At 37.6% G+C, this 17596-nt stretch overlaps 1 protein-coding gene across 8 annotated transcripts in view; it reads right to left on the bottom strand.

Annotated features, from left to right (window-relative positions):
* ATF7IP (activating transcription factor 7 interacting protein) overlaps positions 1-17596 on the bottom strand; it is a 105595-nt gene that overhangs the window by 48792 nt on the left and 39207 nt on the right. For all 8 annotated transcript variants that reach the window (XM_057430434.1, XM_057430425.1, XM_057430443.1 and 5 more), the window contains one exon: positions 115-1175. In XM_057430434.1, the coding sequence (XP_057286417.1) occupies positions 115-1168 (1054 nt within the window). In that variant the 5' untranslated portion in view covers positions 1169-1175. Of the gene's footprint in view, positions 1-114; positions 1176-17596 lie in introns of those variants that run through there.

Genomic DNA, 17596 nt, shown 5'->3' with positions numbered 1-17596 from the left:
AACTGGCAGGTAAGACTGCTTTTTTGATTGAGAAATGTATCAGAAGTGTGTCATTCTAAGAAATGAACAAAATCCCAGGCTTGAATTAAAACTACCAATTTAGAAAATTCTTACCTGGAAGACTTGACTTATTTGGTAGTATCACTTCAGCACATTCCTCCTTCTCATCACAGGGATCTTCTTCATCAGACAATACTAAGAAAGCCTCTTTTGGCAGACTTTCACTGCTTTCCTGCTTGGATGGTGAACCTAAGCAGCTGTCTATTTTCTCTTCTAAATCTGTGACTGCATCATCCGCTGGAAGCAGAGGACTTTTAGAAAAACAGCCCAGTTCGTCTTCAGCAGGGGCTAGTTTTTCCAAAATTGGAATAATTTCATCTGTTTCCATAGAGTCAGTATTGTCCAAGATACTGTCACTTGGCTCATCTGCTGTTTTCTGAACAGTCGTTTCTGGAAGACCTGTAGCGCCATCTTGTACGTCCTTTGCTTCCTGGTCAGCTTCCATACTGCTAGAGATGGCTTCTTCTCCAACAGCATCTTCAACAGTTACTTCTTCAGTGCTCTTCTCCTCACTAGACGAATTGGAAGTAATACTTAAGTCATGTGTTTCTACCTTATTTTCCAAAGAGTCACTAATACCACAGACTGATTTACTTTCACCTTCCAATGGGATATCGCTCTCTCTTTGGTCCAAATGATCTTTTGTATTATTTTTTTCATGGAAGTCATCTTTATTGCTACCAAGAACTCCATTTTCAGCCTCACAAGCTAAAGCAGTATCAGTATCTTTACCTTGCTCAGGAGTAACATTCTCTGGAGACTGTGTTAGAGGTTTGGGTTGTATGCCACTGACTACATTGCCTGCCCTACTTTCAGGGCTTTTGGCTTCGCTAGTTTCATCAGAAGCTGTTTTTCCTTCTTCAGAATTAACACATAAGTCCACTATGCCATTAACTTCCCTCTTGTCCTCCATACAGTCTGTATTGCTTAAAGGGGAATTTAAATCAGAATCTCCATTCTCATGCTTTCCATTTAACAGTTTAACTTCAGTTGTCTTCAACAGCTCCTCTTTAACCTTATAGACAGCTTCAAGTTGTTGTCGATCACTTACTCTCATTGTTTTTCGTGCTTTAAAGACTTTTTTCTGACGTTCATCTGTGTTATCCATCTTGACCCTTAAAAAAATTCAGAAAGAACTGTGAAGGTAACATATTACCACCATATTAGCATTCTTATAAGACTGCAGCATTTGGCATGTTTTAAAGAAAGCCGGTATCTAGAGCAAACTGTATCTACAAAACCAAACACCTAACAACACACTTAAATTTTATTCGTCCTCAGAAGATGCGAATACAAGTTTCTACAACCATGCAGCTGCTTGCTCACTCTCACTTCTACAATGCTGCCCCCTTCCCCCCCCCATGGGATGAGGAAGAGAGAACTGGGAAAGGTAAAACTTATGTGTTGAGATAAAAACAGTTCAATAATTGAAATAAAAATATTTTATCAACAACAATAACAACAGGAAAAAGAGACAGAGAAATAAAACTCAAGTCAGACAAGCAATACAGCTGCTCACCCCTTACTTCAGATGCCCAGCCTGTCCTGGAACAGCAACTGACCACAATCAGCCCCTCCAACCCAACTCTCTCCAGTTTATATACTGCGTACAATGTCCTGTGGTATGGAATACCCCTTTGGCTAGTTTGGGTCAGCTGTCCTGGCTGTGCTCTGTCCCAGCTTCTTGTGCCCCTCCTCAGTGGCAGAGCATGGGGAATTGCAAAGTCCCTGACTTAACAGTAAGCACTACTTAGCAACAACTAAAACACCAGTGTGTTACCAACTTTATTCTCAGACTAAAGCTAAAACACAGCACTGCACCAGCTACTAAGGAAAAAATTAACTCTATCCCAGCTGAAAGCAGGATAGTATGCTGCACACACATGCATATGTGAAGATTACTCGGACCAAATATCTACAATATTACATAGTAATATTCTGACTACAAGTTTTACACCAGTGGTCTATTACAGTAGTATTACAGCAAAACCAGGTAATGAGATTTTCCAGCTAAAAATAGCAGCCCCTCTTCTTGTAATAAAGTAAGAAAAATTCTTGGTCCATCAGTTTACATTTATTTTCTCTTTCTAAAAACTGTGTGATTTCATGAGATTCAAATAAATTTAATAACTTGGGTTAAAGACAAGATTTTTCTATCAACTAACTTTTAATAAAACTTCAATATATTGAACAAAGTTTTGAATGTGTTAAGATACCTTTTTTCTTCTCTATAGATAAAACAGACCTTCATCCTTTGTATTTATACAACGGTTAACTGAACTTGGGTTTTTATAGCACTTTAATTCAAGGCCATTTGTGCTCATGAAAAAGAGGTTTTGTAGCTCCTTTCCAAAAAACTTCCTTTTTCAAAGAAAACTGGCAGTATTGCCCTCCATATAATTTTATTCATTCCACTCACCCGTGCAAATATTAAGAAAAATAAGAACATTAATATATAAAAAATTTAAGAAAATATTGTTTGAAAATTTACTTCATCAAATCAATAAATTGAGTTAAATATTTTTGTTGAAATACAACATAATCCTATCTGTTTCTATTAAATGAATTAACTAAACAAACCCATAGGGATTTTTAAATTCTACTTCCTACCATGTGGTCTTGTTTTAGATATGATATTGTTCAAAAGCAGAAAGCAGTTAAGGAGCTTGGTATATCCTAAATGAAACTCATCAACCAAGATCTTGAATCAGCTCTAAGATATGGCTTAAGTTTCTGAAAACTTTTGGAAGTTCGCTTGGGTAACAGTAGTTAAAAAATGCTACAGTGTACAAAAAAAGAAAGAAAATAAATTAGGAGTTTTATTTTTTCCAGAAGCATTAGATAAGCAAATGGTTCTACCACTGATACAGGAGAATTATTACACAAAGGACACATTTTAAATAGTTCTTTTTGCATCTTCCCCCAATCCATTTCTATTCACAAAGCTGAGAAATTCATTAATAAACTGCATTTTGTCTTTTCAGGAGGGGGGTGTGTATGTATATACATATATACACACACACAAGACTATTGCCAACACTAGGTCAAATCAGCAATGTTTTTATGCAAGTAACTCGCCAAATTCACAAAAGAGCCATTCCGCAGCATCAAAGTACTTAGACCCTCTTTGTAACCATACTTGCCTACAAGTTTCATTTAGGCAGCCATAATACTGGCCTTCTCTTCATCAGCTGACAGTTGTTGAGCTCCCTCAGCGCCCCACTGCAGGTCACGTGCTTTAGGTTCCTATCACTTCCTAGTTTACTTTCGATAGTTTGTTCATAAAGGAAATTATTTAACATTCATGCACTGCCCACCCACAATATTCTAGGATAAGACATGAATATATATTCTAGGGTACAGTAAGAATTTGAATATCAAGACCAACTCTAAACCATACATTCATGACAGACTGTATTTTACAATTATAAAGCTTCTTATACTTAGCACAGCCTGACAAAAATATGGGCAATATAGAAAGCAATATAAGAAAAAAAATATTTTTCCCCTATTCCCATTTCCTATTAATGCGAGATTCCCTTCTTTATCTCAGTTCTCTTCTGCACAACAATCTGGAATCCTCGTATTTCAGTAACTGATGGTGCTTAAATGACTCTTTAACTCTCACCACAGGAACAGACGAACAAATCTTTACAAATAGTTGCATCAGCTCTATTTACAGACTCTCAATAATACCATTTAGACATGTATTTCTGCCAGACTGAACTAGATTTTTTGAACAGGATTGTCTATTACTGCATTGCCACTAGTGGGAGCAAAATATAACATCTATAGAAACACTGATCTGAAACATCACTTTACTTGATTTTTGAAAATATTCGCATCACATAACCATTTCCAGTCAGATGAAAGATGAACTCCAAGTGAGCTCTTCACATCTCTCCAGAGTTCTCTTCGTGCTAAATACAGTATCTTCATATTTGTCCAGAAAAGAATAAGTTTCACATAATAACTCTAGCCCTGAAGTTAGGAGAAATGTACGAAAAACTCTAATAACGTACATGCAGTTTTTGAAATCATATCTCTTCCTTTTTCCCAAGAACTCAGGCATGTTTCTTCACATTATTATAAAAACATGTATCAGACTGTTATGTGAGTACTGATCATCATACTCATATCCCATGCATATAATCCCCTACAACCAATGTGCAATGCTGTTACCGACATACATACTGTACAGCCGAGGGAGGGGGTGGGAGGGTGGGGGTAAGAAAAGTCTTTGCTAACCTTGAAAAATTCCAGAAGCTCCTAAGAGATGAGCAGCTAGTGATAGTCTTCTGTTAATGCAGTACAAGGATAGAAGGCCTCTGTATCAAAATTAAGGCAGACAAGTAGTTTCTCTCCTCGACTACAATGCTTTATTTTATAAGCATTACCCAGAATTTAAATGTTCTTCTATTACAACATTCCCAATCCTAATCTTCCTATGACCAAAAGTTACACTCACAGATTAATAAAATGTTCAGACAACTTAAAATAATTCGTAAGTGCATCACCTGAGTAATAAAATAAAATGTAACTTTAAAAAATTCATATTTTCTGTTCTAGTTTCCTTAATCATCAAAGCAGTCTTTATTTTTAACATAAAATACAGCAAATAGAGTAAAAGGAACAGCACTTTTTTTAAAAAATTTGCTAAGAACAGTAGTCTTAAAAGAACACATCAGAATACTTTTATAACGATGCAGCTTTTTCTTAAAAATATACTGAATGACGAAGCTTGAATTTCAATGTTTCAAAATTGTATTTACTTAGTATGTTAGGATATTATTCAAAATATAGTTAAAAAACCAAGCTCTAATATGGTTCAACAGTTAACCTTTACAAGAAAAAAAGGCCTCTTGTAGAATTCCATTGTTAGATGGTTGAGTAACTTGTACGTATTTTCAGCTCAATTCCACATCATCTGCAGCCAAAGAATATCCAATAAAAGCTCCAAAAAATACAAGCATAGATGAGATTAAAAGATGAATGCTAAATACTGGTTAACAGCTAGGCATTTATCACTGGAGAGCAGCCTTAAAGTGTTTCCAGCCATACCCACAAGGGAGCACACCACAGCCAAGTAACAGATCTGCGAGAAGAAACAACTAAATCGGTAACCAGTCCAGACAGGTTTGGTCATACCCATGCAAGACAATCAGCAGGCATCTGACAAATACTGCCTCCCAGTCTTTCAAATGGGTGAGAAGGTTGCCCTTCAAAAAGCAACTACAGAGGTTACGTGAATTCACTATTGCACAAATAAATAATTTAAAACTAGTAGTGTTTTAAATAAAGAAACATTGGTAGTCTCCCTTTACACCTTGCCACATAAAGTTTAGCTGTGTTTGCTCTGCACTTCCCTCATGTGGTGCTTGGGTATTTTCAGTTTTTACCCGGTGTATGACAGAGTCACGGAGAAGGAAATGAGTAGCTGAAGCAGCAAACCAATGGATGGGCATCTTTTATTTCAAAGAAAAGGATATGTACAGAACAGCACAAAATGCCTCTTGCATGTAGAGTTAAGTGTGTAAGGGTTAAACACTGTAAGTAAGGTGGTAGGTTTTGGGTTGCCTGTTTTTATTTCTTTTTTTTTAAGCACAATTATCAATTTTGAACCACCACCACACATGAACATTGTATATAGTTGTTTAGATATCATTTATGAAAATTCCGTTTCATTTTTAGCATGAAAGTCGTATATACTTCACCACAAGATACAAATCACCATTAGGCACTTCCCTCCATTTAATATTTTAAGATTTCATTCTCATAACCAGATGTGTGCTAGATGGCAAATTCAAATTGTGCCACTGCATCCAGGAATATGCAAAGGACTCCTCTCACAGCCAGTTAAAAATCCTTCCCTCTATTTCCTGATTTTCAATTATTTTTAATTATTATTACTCTGTAGAGAGATTACAGCTGTAAAGCAACAAAGGAAGGTATTAGTTTAGCTGCTATGGATTAGCCTATAATCAAGTGCTCATATGAACAGCCCAGGAGCTGCTCAAAACATTAGCCAATCAGCAGGCAGCTGCCTGAATCCTGCCTGGTAACAGGCAGCAGCCAATTAGAAGGTCATGGAAACATGGAAGGGGGGTGGTGCCGGAGGAACTGCAGTCTAAACAATGGTGTACAGTGGGGTTTGCAGAATATCACCGGTCTAGAATAGCATTGGCAAAGGGTTCCTGGAATGCACAGAGCGATAGCCAAAAGCGCCACAACCATACAATATTTGCCAAAGCACAAGAACTACATGGCGGAAGTTAAAGCCTTTGATTATGAAAATCAGTGTTCCAACATGCAAGTGTAGTGTAGCCAAATCAAGGAAAGCAAGGCAGCAAATGGGCAAGAGTATTTTGGTCTAGATGGAGAGTCCCAGGAGATTAAAGTAGTGAACAGAACCTACCTTACATATAAAGCAGTCTTCTGTTGAAATAATGTGCCAGTAATTTGTTTTTCTGCCACTAATGCAAGATTCCACCAGCCTACCGAGAATCATATACAACTATGCCTTTATTTTAGAATGTATTAAGGAGATAAAGTCTCGTAAGTGAAAACAGTATTTCTTTTAGCACACCACCACAGATGATTTGAGTTTCCCTTCCTTTTAGGCTAAAATGCTGTTAGTGTTGGCTGAACAAAGTGAAAAAATGTGCCATTTTCAAAGAAAAGATTAATGTCACCATGAGAACACTGCACAGCGGGGGAACAGGCTCCAGCCCCGTACTCGACTGGCTGGAAGGCACAGTACACGGCAGCCAATCAGACAACAGCTCCTTAAATTCTACCCAGCAACAAACCCCCAGGAGACCATTGGCTAGAAGGCAGTCAGGGCATGAATATGAACATGGGCCGCAGAGCATAGGCAAGCGGGGCTTGGGTTAAAACTAAAGATTTTCCGAAGAGCTGGTAAATTATGTAAGAAAAAGGGTTTTCAGTCTGAGGCCTGAAGCTGCACAAAAGCACTAACCCGCTATTAATGTGCACAGGCGGTGCACAGCCACAGTATGGATTTAGTGTTCAACCTGCAGAAGCATTTTTAGGCAATTTTGACTACTGAATTTCTGTGATGTTCAATCAAAGAAACTGCTGATATCCAACATGGGTTCAAGTATGGCAGCTTGTATGCTCTCTTTAAACACCATGCAGTGCCCACACACTTCTGGTGACCCAAGAGAAGCACCAAAATCAGTGCTTTTCCATGAGTGCAGTATGACTTCTGCCATTAAAGTAGAGGCCATTCTCCTACACCTTTTCAAGCTGTCTTCTGAACAACCATTTTGATAAAACATTAAGTCCACATGTGGACCTACACCTACAAAACCACCCAAATATATTGTTACAGGCTTGGTAAACCTTGAGAAAATTCAGAGTACAGTTTCAAACAGTCTGCATGGTCTTGCATACTGTACTTGATCGACAAATTCATGTACAAACTTGAACCACGCTCTCATCTTTCACTTTGGCATCACAGCAAATTAAACAGTTGTCCTGTGTCTTCTCTAGAATCAGAGAAATATACTGCCTTTGATTTTAGCTCATGAACCTGTTTCTCATACTAAATCGGGAATTTTAGAGTTCTTTTCTTAGGAGGCTGCTATGCCTTGTGGATAAATTGATTCCTTGTGGGGAATAAAAGACCCTCGTCAGGCCCATTTACACAACTAAGATCTTTCTGCTGCTGGTGGTTTTGCAGAATTGTCCTTAGATGGTTCATCAGTTTATGCCTGGTAACTACTACATATAAAGTAGATACTTTTGAAGATGGGAGACTAGAAAACAAGCAAGAGACAACAATTAAAATACATACTGGTTAGCCCTACACAAACAACTGAAGAGCCTTACAAACACCCCCTGTCGCTAAAGACCTGAAGCTTCAGCTAATTCTCCAAGAATGAGTTTTGCCTTTTTCTGTAAACTAAATTTTAACAGCTACTTAGGTCATTAAAGTAGAACTCAGCCAGGACAATAGTGGTAGATGCTGTTTCCTTACTTCCCACAAGTACAGATTTCAACTTTTATCAACAACTCAAAATATAAGCTTTCAATTCAGCTTCGAGAGCTCCAAACACTAAACAAGTACTGCTGTTTGAAATAGCTGTAAAAAAGCTGAATTTTGCTGTCGAAAGTTGATTTTTTTTTAACAAGTTAAAGCATTAAGCATGTCTGTTTCTGATACATAGGGAAAAAAAAAAATCAGTGAAATTTTATGTAAAGCTGAATTTGTGCATTTTAAGATACATTTGTGGAATATTTTTATGATACATGGCTTAAATGCTATACTGCAGTTCCACCTTTGGCACAAATTAACAGTTACCATTATCCTTAAATATGAGGCGGTGCTAATAATTTCACAGAAGTGGACACTAACTGCCACAACATCTACAATTAAAAACTTCTCCAACTTCTAATATTCCAAACTTAAAACCTGAATAACCCAAACGAACTGTTCATGTATGCGCAGACCAAAAAATATGAAACTCGGGGGGGGGGGAAATCCTTAAGAAAGGCAAGATATTCTGTTCATGCTTAGGCTTCTCCATGCATTAGAAAATACAGTAATTTTTCCTTTTACAGATAAAATTTCAAGTGAAAATTCAACAGGCTACATCTGTAAGAACTTATTACTAATGTAAAGATATCTTTATAAGTCTGTTCGATAAAATGCAGAATATCACTGATATATTTACCCTTATTATTCTGTAAAGTATTTTCTAAACTAATTCTCATATATTACAAATGCAACTAACTGTAGTAATGCAACTTCAGCCTTCACACACAGCTTGGCAGCAAGAGACTTCAGAGGTGTCTGATGGTAACAGTAATCCCCCGAGGTCACTTCTCAAATACCAGAAGAAACAGAAGTGAAAAGAAAACTCACAACAAACACGGTGATGTTGGAATAAAAAGTCATGACGTGTTTGTCATGCACACAAGTGCCTTTTAGAAGGCTGCTGGGGTTTTTTTTTGTTTTTTTTTTTCTCCAAAGATTACATTTCCTCAGTAATAAAAAAGCAACAATTTAAAACAGAACTAAAATAGCAGTTGATAAGTTGGCTGTGGGAACCTGCTGTTACAAAGTACTATAAGTATTTACTCCGAGAAGATAACCTTTCTCAGGAGTAGCAGTGTCCCTACTGCCTTGCTTGCTTGCTCCTTGCGGACACCAGTACCTTCCACACAGAGAATTCCGTCACTGCTGCACTCCCACCACCCGCATGACCTCGGGTTGAAGGAGGCAAGTCTTCAATAGGGGAACGAACCAGCTATGTCATAATTTCATCTAACCGAAGCCTGGTAGTGACTTTAAGTATCTTTAGATTTTGGAGGCATGAAGCCTGTTTTCCACATGAAGCGATGAATTTTCTTTCTGTGAATGCCAGCGGGTGAAGGAGAGAGCTCTTGTCGCCATCTTGCCCCCTCACGAGAGCCTGGGCCGGCAGGGCCGAACCTGAGGGCACGGTGGGAAATCAGGCGCTCGGGATTGGCTGCGAGAGATCCCCTTTCCACAGATCAATACGCAACCGCGGGGCGGAGCAAACCCGCCCGGCAGCCGCCTAAAAATAGAGCGGGCGCTCGGCGCGCCACCGAGGCGGGCCGCGATGGAGCTCCTCTCATGATGATGCAAGCACCAATGAAGCACGGCACGGCGCTCGGGTCCTCCTCCTCCGGAGGCAGGCGAGGAGGGCCAGGGAAGAGCCACTCCAAAACACGAGGAATGAAGGGACAGCCAGTCGTCAAGTTCTGTGCCAACACCAGAAGTGTCACGTGGAGGTGTGGCACACTACGTAAGGTTTTCGTATGTTTTGCTGTTTTTTTCTTTAATGGAAAAAATAATTTCTTAATTCTCTTTTCAGAACAGAGTATGATAATCTGCACATCTTTCTTGCCTTTATTGCTAAGCAAGCAGGAACAGAAACCGTCCTTCTTACTCTGTTTAATATCCCATTTAGTTTGGTGATATGAAAACTGAGTCATCCACAACATCTGCAACAGATATCATGGAATCCTCATTAAATGTGGACTCTATACCTGAAGTTACAGGCTTCTCTGGCTCCCAAGTTATCCGTTACTAAGTCACATCTCACTAGAGACACACCCATACAATTTGTGAAGTCAAACTAAAACCAGTGCAGTATTTGGAAAGGTGAACAAGATGAACCAAGAAAAGAAACTCTGTGCATAAGTAAAGCATCTTTAGAGTAAAAATTAACTTACAAAATGGGGTAGGTAAAGCACACAATTTAAAAATGATTATGTAAATACATGTTCTATTACAAATAACTTAAGCAATGATCTGCTTGTACAGCATTTACCATTTTCAACCTACAAAACTGAGTATCACCTATGCAACTTTGATTTGCAGTACTTACTGAACTGATGGCATTAACTATTCTGACTGCAGCAGAAGCAAGAGATTTCCACACCTTTCTATCCAAATCGGCCCCCTGGTTTCTGTTTTAAGGAACTGGTTAAAGGCAGGTAAAGTAAAGCCAATTTAATGAGATGGATGAGAACAGCACCCAATGCATATGGAGCACCTAGAGTTGCCTATTTCAGAGCTTCAACAACCTGTAAAGCACCCTCTGAAACGTAAGGTATAAATAAGCACCTCTGGTATGTGACAATTTATTGTTGCAATTAAATAAGGAGCGAAGGAAGAAAAGTGTGGCCACGGACAACAACTGATAGCTTTTGAATGACACAAAACAATCTCAAAAACTAACCAGAAATCCCAATAGGAAGGTTAAAGTGAAGAAAAACAAAAATCTGAATGTAAGAAATCTTCAAAATAACATCAGAAAAAAAAACAGGCAAGCAAAACCAAAACCCACAAAAAGCTTATTGTAAAAGCTACAACGTATTGAACCTTCTATTAGAACTATCAGTTACAAACTGCTTCTTTAGGAAAGGTAGCTTACTCCACAGTCTTTAGTTAGCTACCTGTAATAAATTTTACTAGCAGCTGTGCCCCCCTGCTTAAAAGTTATTAATTAATCAGAGACTATTTATTTTCCAAAACCCACAAAAGTGTTGGGGAAGGATGTGAACTGAAAAACAAATGTAACAACCTAACATTCTATCTATTACAAGATACAAGAGAAAAAAAATAAATGAGTTTCCAGTGCTGGTAACCCACTGCATTAATATGCTAAGACCCATAGATAATGCAGGTAATGCATGTTTTCACAATGATAAGCAGTCACTTTCTAATAAATTTTTACGGCAGTCAGTTTCTTACCACACCAAGCAAACAATCAAGTAAGATTTATTTACCCTAACAAAAGCGTACACTGGCAGATTAAATACTCTTGGGTCAATGGGCAGACAATTATTTATCTTGATTTGCTGCTAAGCAAAGATTTGTCACATGTTGCAAACTCATAAAGGCTTGTTTTAAGAAAAATTACCTGAGGTATTAGTGAAACTGCACTTTAAACATTTCATAATCAAACACGTAAGCAACTATATAGCATAGATGGTTCTTAAGCATGCTTAGAACAGGCTGCAGACACAGACTGCCAGATGTAAATTAAGTCTTTGCTAAACTGACCAATGAACTGGAAGCAGACAGTGGGCAAACATGATGGTTTCTTTATGTAGTTCCAATCATGGAAATAAGCATTAAGAAGAACAGAACTAGTTTTGAAAGAGGTTTTGATGAAAAGAGTGAAATAGTACTGAAATAGTATCGACTCTTGCTGTATTCTACCTTTCTAGAACTTTCCATGGATTCCCCTTTTTCTCAATATACTTGCTGCATAGTCACTGGATTTGATATCTTGCTATAGTCCATTTGCACAAGTTTTGAGACCAAATGCAACATCTTAAGATTCAACCGTCACCGTATAATTCTCTTTTCTCACTAGTATCTTCTTGTTGCACTTTTAAAATTCAATGCAAGTAGGAATAAATTTTGAAATAATGTCACACTAATTCTAAGTTGCACAGTTGTATTTATCTGCATTAGGAACAAAGCCCAAGTAATTGTTCTAGAAATTTCTGAGGTGCTGATTTCCACATGATGCTAACATGCTCGTGTCAACTCATGATATAAAAAAAAATTAAAAGTTTATTCCTCCTATCAATGTTTTTGAATGGACATTAATAACAGAATTGCACCCACTCCACATACAGCATGCTGATACTGGATTACACAGGACAGTCATGTTTGCACATGAAGGATGAAATAAAGCGTGAACATGATACAAGCACTGATGAGGTTGCATGTGAACTCAAATAAACCTTTTCAATTAACCCAGCAAATACCAAACCAAGCAAGTAAACGAAGTCTCAGCCAGATCAGTTGGCTGATGTTATTAATTGTGCAGCTGCTTTTAACACTTAAGTCAGCAGAAGACAGAGCACAGAAGAGGGAACAAGAGAAAAGCTTCAGACTAGTGTATTGCATAGTAGTCTTTCAATACCAGCTTACATTACCTGTACAGCTACAGCACTGAGTTATATCAGGGAAGCCTACCCTCCAGATACGTGTTTAGTAGGATCAGTGCTTTGTTGAACTCAGCTGCTTGAACTGGCTGACAAAACAATTAGGGGAACATCACGGCTTCAGCACCAGAACATGCAATACAAGAGCCCTGGGTTTTGGAGGGGTAAATGTATGAGTGAACGACTTGCTGTAACGTACGAGTCAATGACTTGCTGTAATGTAGAGACAGACCTTTCAGAGGCTGACAAAGCACTACAGGTATCCCATAAAGTCATCATCATTTGGTTATTCAGGCTTTTTTAGGGACATGGCAAGCAGGCTGTTCCCACAAATATATTTGTTATCTTCAAGTGTATGTCTTCCTAATTATTTTTAAATGCTTGTAACTATTACTCTGACACAAAACAACTAGGTGCAAGAGTATTAATTACATAGTATATATGTAGTTATTTCTTGAAACCTTCAAAAATACTGTAAAGTAGCAGAATAAGCATCTTACTTAACTCCTGGGTTTGGACTGTACTAAATTATACAGTGGTGGAAGGACCGTGAGGCACAGCGATTTTTCGAGAGAGTATTAACAAAAAAAAGAGACAAAATTTGCCTCTGCTCTATGGACAGTACCAAGCTCCTAATACAATCTTTCATTTACATATTTCCAGACTTATGTACTCAATTACAGATAAAATATGTTGACTGTACTCAGTATTATGAATTCAATACCAAGAGTATTAGTACAGAAAATATGAAAAGCCATAGTATCCCAGCCTTTAAAAACATTTCAGCAAACATCCTGCAGTATATGCTAACATTCTGCTCTCTATTAAGAAAAAAAATATTTGTGGGAGTTCATATATATCAGACTGGTTATAATCACAGACTGGTTTGGATTGGAAGCGACGTTGAAGTTCATCCAGTTCCAAGCCCCCTGCCATAAGCAGGGATACCTTCCACTAGACCAGGTTGCTCATACTAAGCTTTTTGCTAACTAACCTGATGGTAATCAAGTATGTTTTGTAATAACATTACTTTGTTAGTTTAAATTGGATGACAAACTCAATTCCATAACATTCTCAAGCTTTCCTGGTCATATGAAGCCAGGGTTACATGCATTTGAGCTGCAGAACTTTCCTGCAGAAATTCTGTACTCATTATTTGGATTATCCATTAATTTAGTGACTTGGTGTCTATTTTAAACATACCAGGAAAATTAATTCAGGAAGAGTCTGTTTATAACCCACAGCTAGTTTGTATGGGTCTACTTAATATTCAGGTATCCCAATTAAACACACAGTGTCATCATCACAAAGATGAGTACAGCATCAACTAAAAAGTTCAGACTGCTGAGAAAAATCAATGTCTAGTGTGCCAGTGTATCCTTAAGGGAATTTATCTATTGAAGCCTGAAATGGCTTAACCTAAAACTAATTACATCTTACATAAACATGATTTGCAAAATTCATGTGCCTGCATATGATAATCAAAGAGAATAGCCATTTGTGACAAGGACCAACAAGGGATCACAGATTATCCCAAAAGAAAATTTCTGATCTTTAGGAGAGGTTGACAGCATTAAAGTATTTCCTCCTGAACTATTTTGCTGCAAAGACAGAAAAAAATCAGACTGATGTCCCTGGCCCTATTCTTTCCTGAGGGAAAACAAACAAACTAAAAAACAATTTGAGAAACCATATTAGGAAAAAAATTGACAGAATAACCCTCCCCCAACATTAGTTCTGCTTGGCATATACAAGCAGCTGGAGTTTTTACTCATCTAAACCTCTTCACTAAGTACTAAAAGCAATTTACAAGTAATCATGTGTGGTTTTTAACTACATAGTACAGTATGACTTCACAGTAAAAACAAACACTAAATGTGCCTTCCTGTGCAGCTTATCAGTATTTAGTATCTCGGGATTAAAATTACTTCTAGAGTTTATTACTTACAAGATAATTTGAAAATGCACAGAACAAAGAAGCTAACCTAAGCAAGCTATAATGTAGCTGTACTAAGTTGCCAAAAGTCACCTATAAATACAGTAATTTAAATTTGATGTAGCTTTCCTGCCTCAGGAAAACTAGTAACCAATGCCCAATCTGAACATCTGGGGACACATGCCTTAAACAATAAAACATAAAAGTAGGTAAGTTTTGAGCACAGCGTTCCAAAGATACCTACTGGGAAGTGGTCTGGATTAGATGACTCTCTCCTTTGCGGGTTGCCTGCAATCACACCTGTCTTCAACCCAGATATCAAATACTGATCTTGAACAAAGCATGCAGGAATTCTGTCATATTTATAAGACTGAAATAATTTTCAGTAAATATTCTATGTATGATCACTGATAGTGCAAGGAATACCAAGCTTAACAGGATCTTACAAATTCTTCAAGTCGCATGATATACTTCAGATACAAACAGATAAAGACAGTGGGTGTAATATCCAAGGGCAAAGCAGAAGTAATGAAAAGAGAGGACAGGTGTCAATTTGTTTTTATTTAGGAACACCTACATAACAATGTAGACAAACAGCATGTCAAATAAACATGATGCATGTCTTTGTTTTATGAGTAAGGTACACTGCAAGGCTTGAAGATCACATTCTAGAAGGAGGTGGTGATTTTCAGAAGTCCAGACACTGTGAGACTAAGACTTCAAAGTCCCTGACAAAAACATAGCACTTCTTTGGTGGTGGTGTTTTGGTTTTTTTTTGGTGTTGCTTTTTACTTCAAAGAATTTAAGTGAAAACATCAGGATAAACTTGAAGTGCAACACAATGCAATGTGTTCTGGATTCACTTCCTCATACCTACAGAAACTGTTAAAAGGAGCACTGTTAAAATTTCCACAAGTTCTGACTCTGCTTTCACAGGTTTTAACCTTCACATCCCATTTACTCACCTTTGTCTTCCGTCTACAAAATTTCATTTCAGAAGAACATCGAAAGAGTTCATACATTACACACTTCAAAGTATGTTTGCACTAAGTGAAGGTGAGAAGAAATGAAGCTATTGCCAGTGGGGTTTGTAGAACTTCTCTAAGAACACATACAACAGTTGCATAAATGTACAGCAGGGAGCGTTGCAAAGGTCACAGAGGATATTAGGGCTGATGCAAAAGAAAAAAAATCCAACAAAGCATTAAATGAAATTAATTGTCAGATATAATGGAATACTTTTTCCTCCCTGTTTTGCTACTATAGGCTATGGTACAACTAATCCAGTATAATCCTGTCTCAAATTCTGAAGACAAGTCAAGGAACAGAAATAGAAGAGCTTATCGCTAATATAATAAAAAATAAAATACCAAAACAATTGCTAGAAAGTGTTGTTTACCACTGAGAGAACATCAATTTGCAAAGTCAGTTTTATTGCCAGGTTGTTGTTTCCCATCCCCGACAATGGTAGTTTGCAGATTTACCAGAATGAAGAAAAAATGGTAATTGAATTTCATGACCTTCTTTAGACACTTCAGACAAACTCGCTGTTCATCTGTGGCCACCAGAGACCACCGCAGTTGCTAAGCAACATCTCTTAGTTTCATCTCATTTTAACATTTGACATTTGGGAATATTCATTGGAATCTAATGCTCTTTTAATAACCCTATCTCACTCCTTTTCCAAAGATCTAAAATGCCCTGATTGCGTAACATCAGATACCAAACGAAAAAGTGAGCTATTCTCAACTACTTTATGAAATGCTATCAAGTAGATTTTTCAGAGACCAGTGAGTGCTTTTTCTTTACATACAGGAAAGTACCCATACAATTCTGGTTTGACGATCCTCTCTCATAAAGACTTTTTCTCCCAACTTTGTGCATTAAGCCATCAAAAAAAAAAACCTATCCTGTCATACCACATCAACAAAACAGACACTTGAGAATGAATTGATAAGTTTGTGTACAGAAACTGCATGACCAATTTTATGTCTGTTATGACCTTTCTTTTTCCTGGGATTCTGTATTATGGAGGCATACGTGAACTGTAGTCTTCAAGGAAAGAGATGTTTAAGAGACAATTCTAGATAACCCTCTGAAAACACCAGTCTGAGAACAATACACATTGCTTCAAAAAAGAGACATAATGGCTCTCTGAAAGAGCAGGGACTTCAGTTTTTCCCCTTCTACGAGTATATAAAACCCACTGCTGTTACACTCTCAGCTCCTGAACTCTCTCATGGGAAGGTAGTGTCACCCGGCAGACCAATTCCATGGCCTTATTTCCCCAAATATTCTTAAGCATCTCCAGGGAAAAAGAAATTCCATGATTCTAAAAGATGATACAGCTAGATTGCCCATCTCCAGCTGGAAGTGTAATTCCCAAATGCCTTGACAAAGGTAAGGATGGATGATGTGCTGCATGCACTATTTTTTTTCTTCACCAATCTGACGAGAGGTTTTGATGGGACATTTGCAACTATTCTAACACTGTCTCTGGTCAAGATACAATCCACTCTAAAAAATTTTTGCATGATGGTACTTTTTCAGAGGACTTCTGAAGTCTGGCATATAGCTTCATCAAGCTGCACAAGTCCAACAACTCTTAAGCGTGCTTTTGGCAAACTTTTATTAAAAAGCTTTCCAATAGTCATTTTTTTTCTGGCAAATTCATATTGACACAAGTCCCTTTGAAGACTGGATTTCTGTGATCAGTAAACCATAAAGATCATAGAAATAATTTAAGGAAATCTGGTTAGTTAAAAAGGTGATACCACTTGGATTAACCTTTCAATCACTGGTCTCTACGAACAAGATAAACACAAGCTACTTAGCAGCTAGAGTTATCTTCTGTGTTGCAGGGTGACCAAACATCAACTGTAGCAAAACCCTAATACTAGGAATTTGAAATACTTTCAAGTTACAGCTTCTTGGTAATATTACAAAGGAATGCGGACTTCTGAACATAAGAAAATGAAATCAAAATATGTAGTGTGAAGGTATTTCTTCTGCATGGCGAGAAAGAGCCCATTTTTTTGTGTTTTCTCAATTTCTTTGAGAAAGGTCCTTGAAGAAGAAAGTAGAAAAAAGTTATTTGTAAAATGTCCTCTTGACAGTTGTGTTGAACACAGCAGACTGCAG

This window comes from Pezoporus wallicus, unplaced genomic scaffold, assembly GCF_028554395.1.
Source record: "Pezoporus wallicus isolate ANWC-B61680 ecotype Strahan unplaced genomic scaffold, APGP_CSIRO_Pwel_v1 scaffold_3294, whole genome shotgun sequence".
Classification (NCBI taxonomy): Eukaryota; Metazoa; Chordata; class Aves; order Psittaciformes; family Psittacidae; genus Pezoporus; species Pezoporus wallicus.
This window is presented reverse-complemented; position numbering and strand designations above follow the sequence as displayed.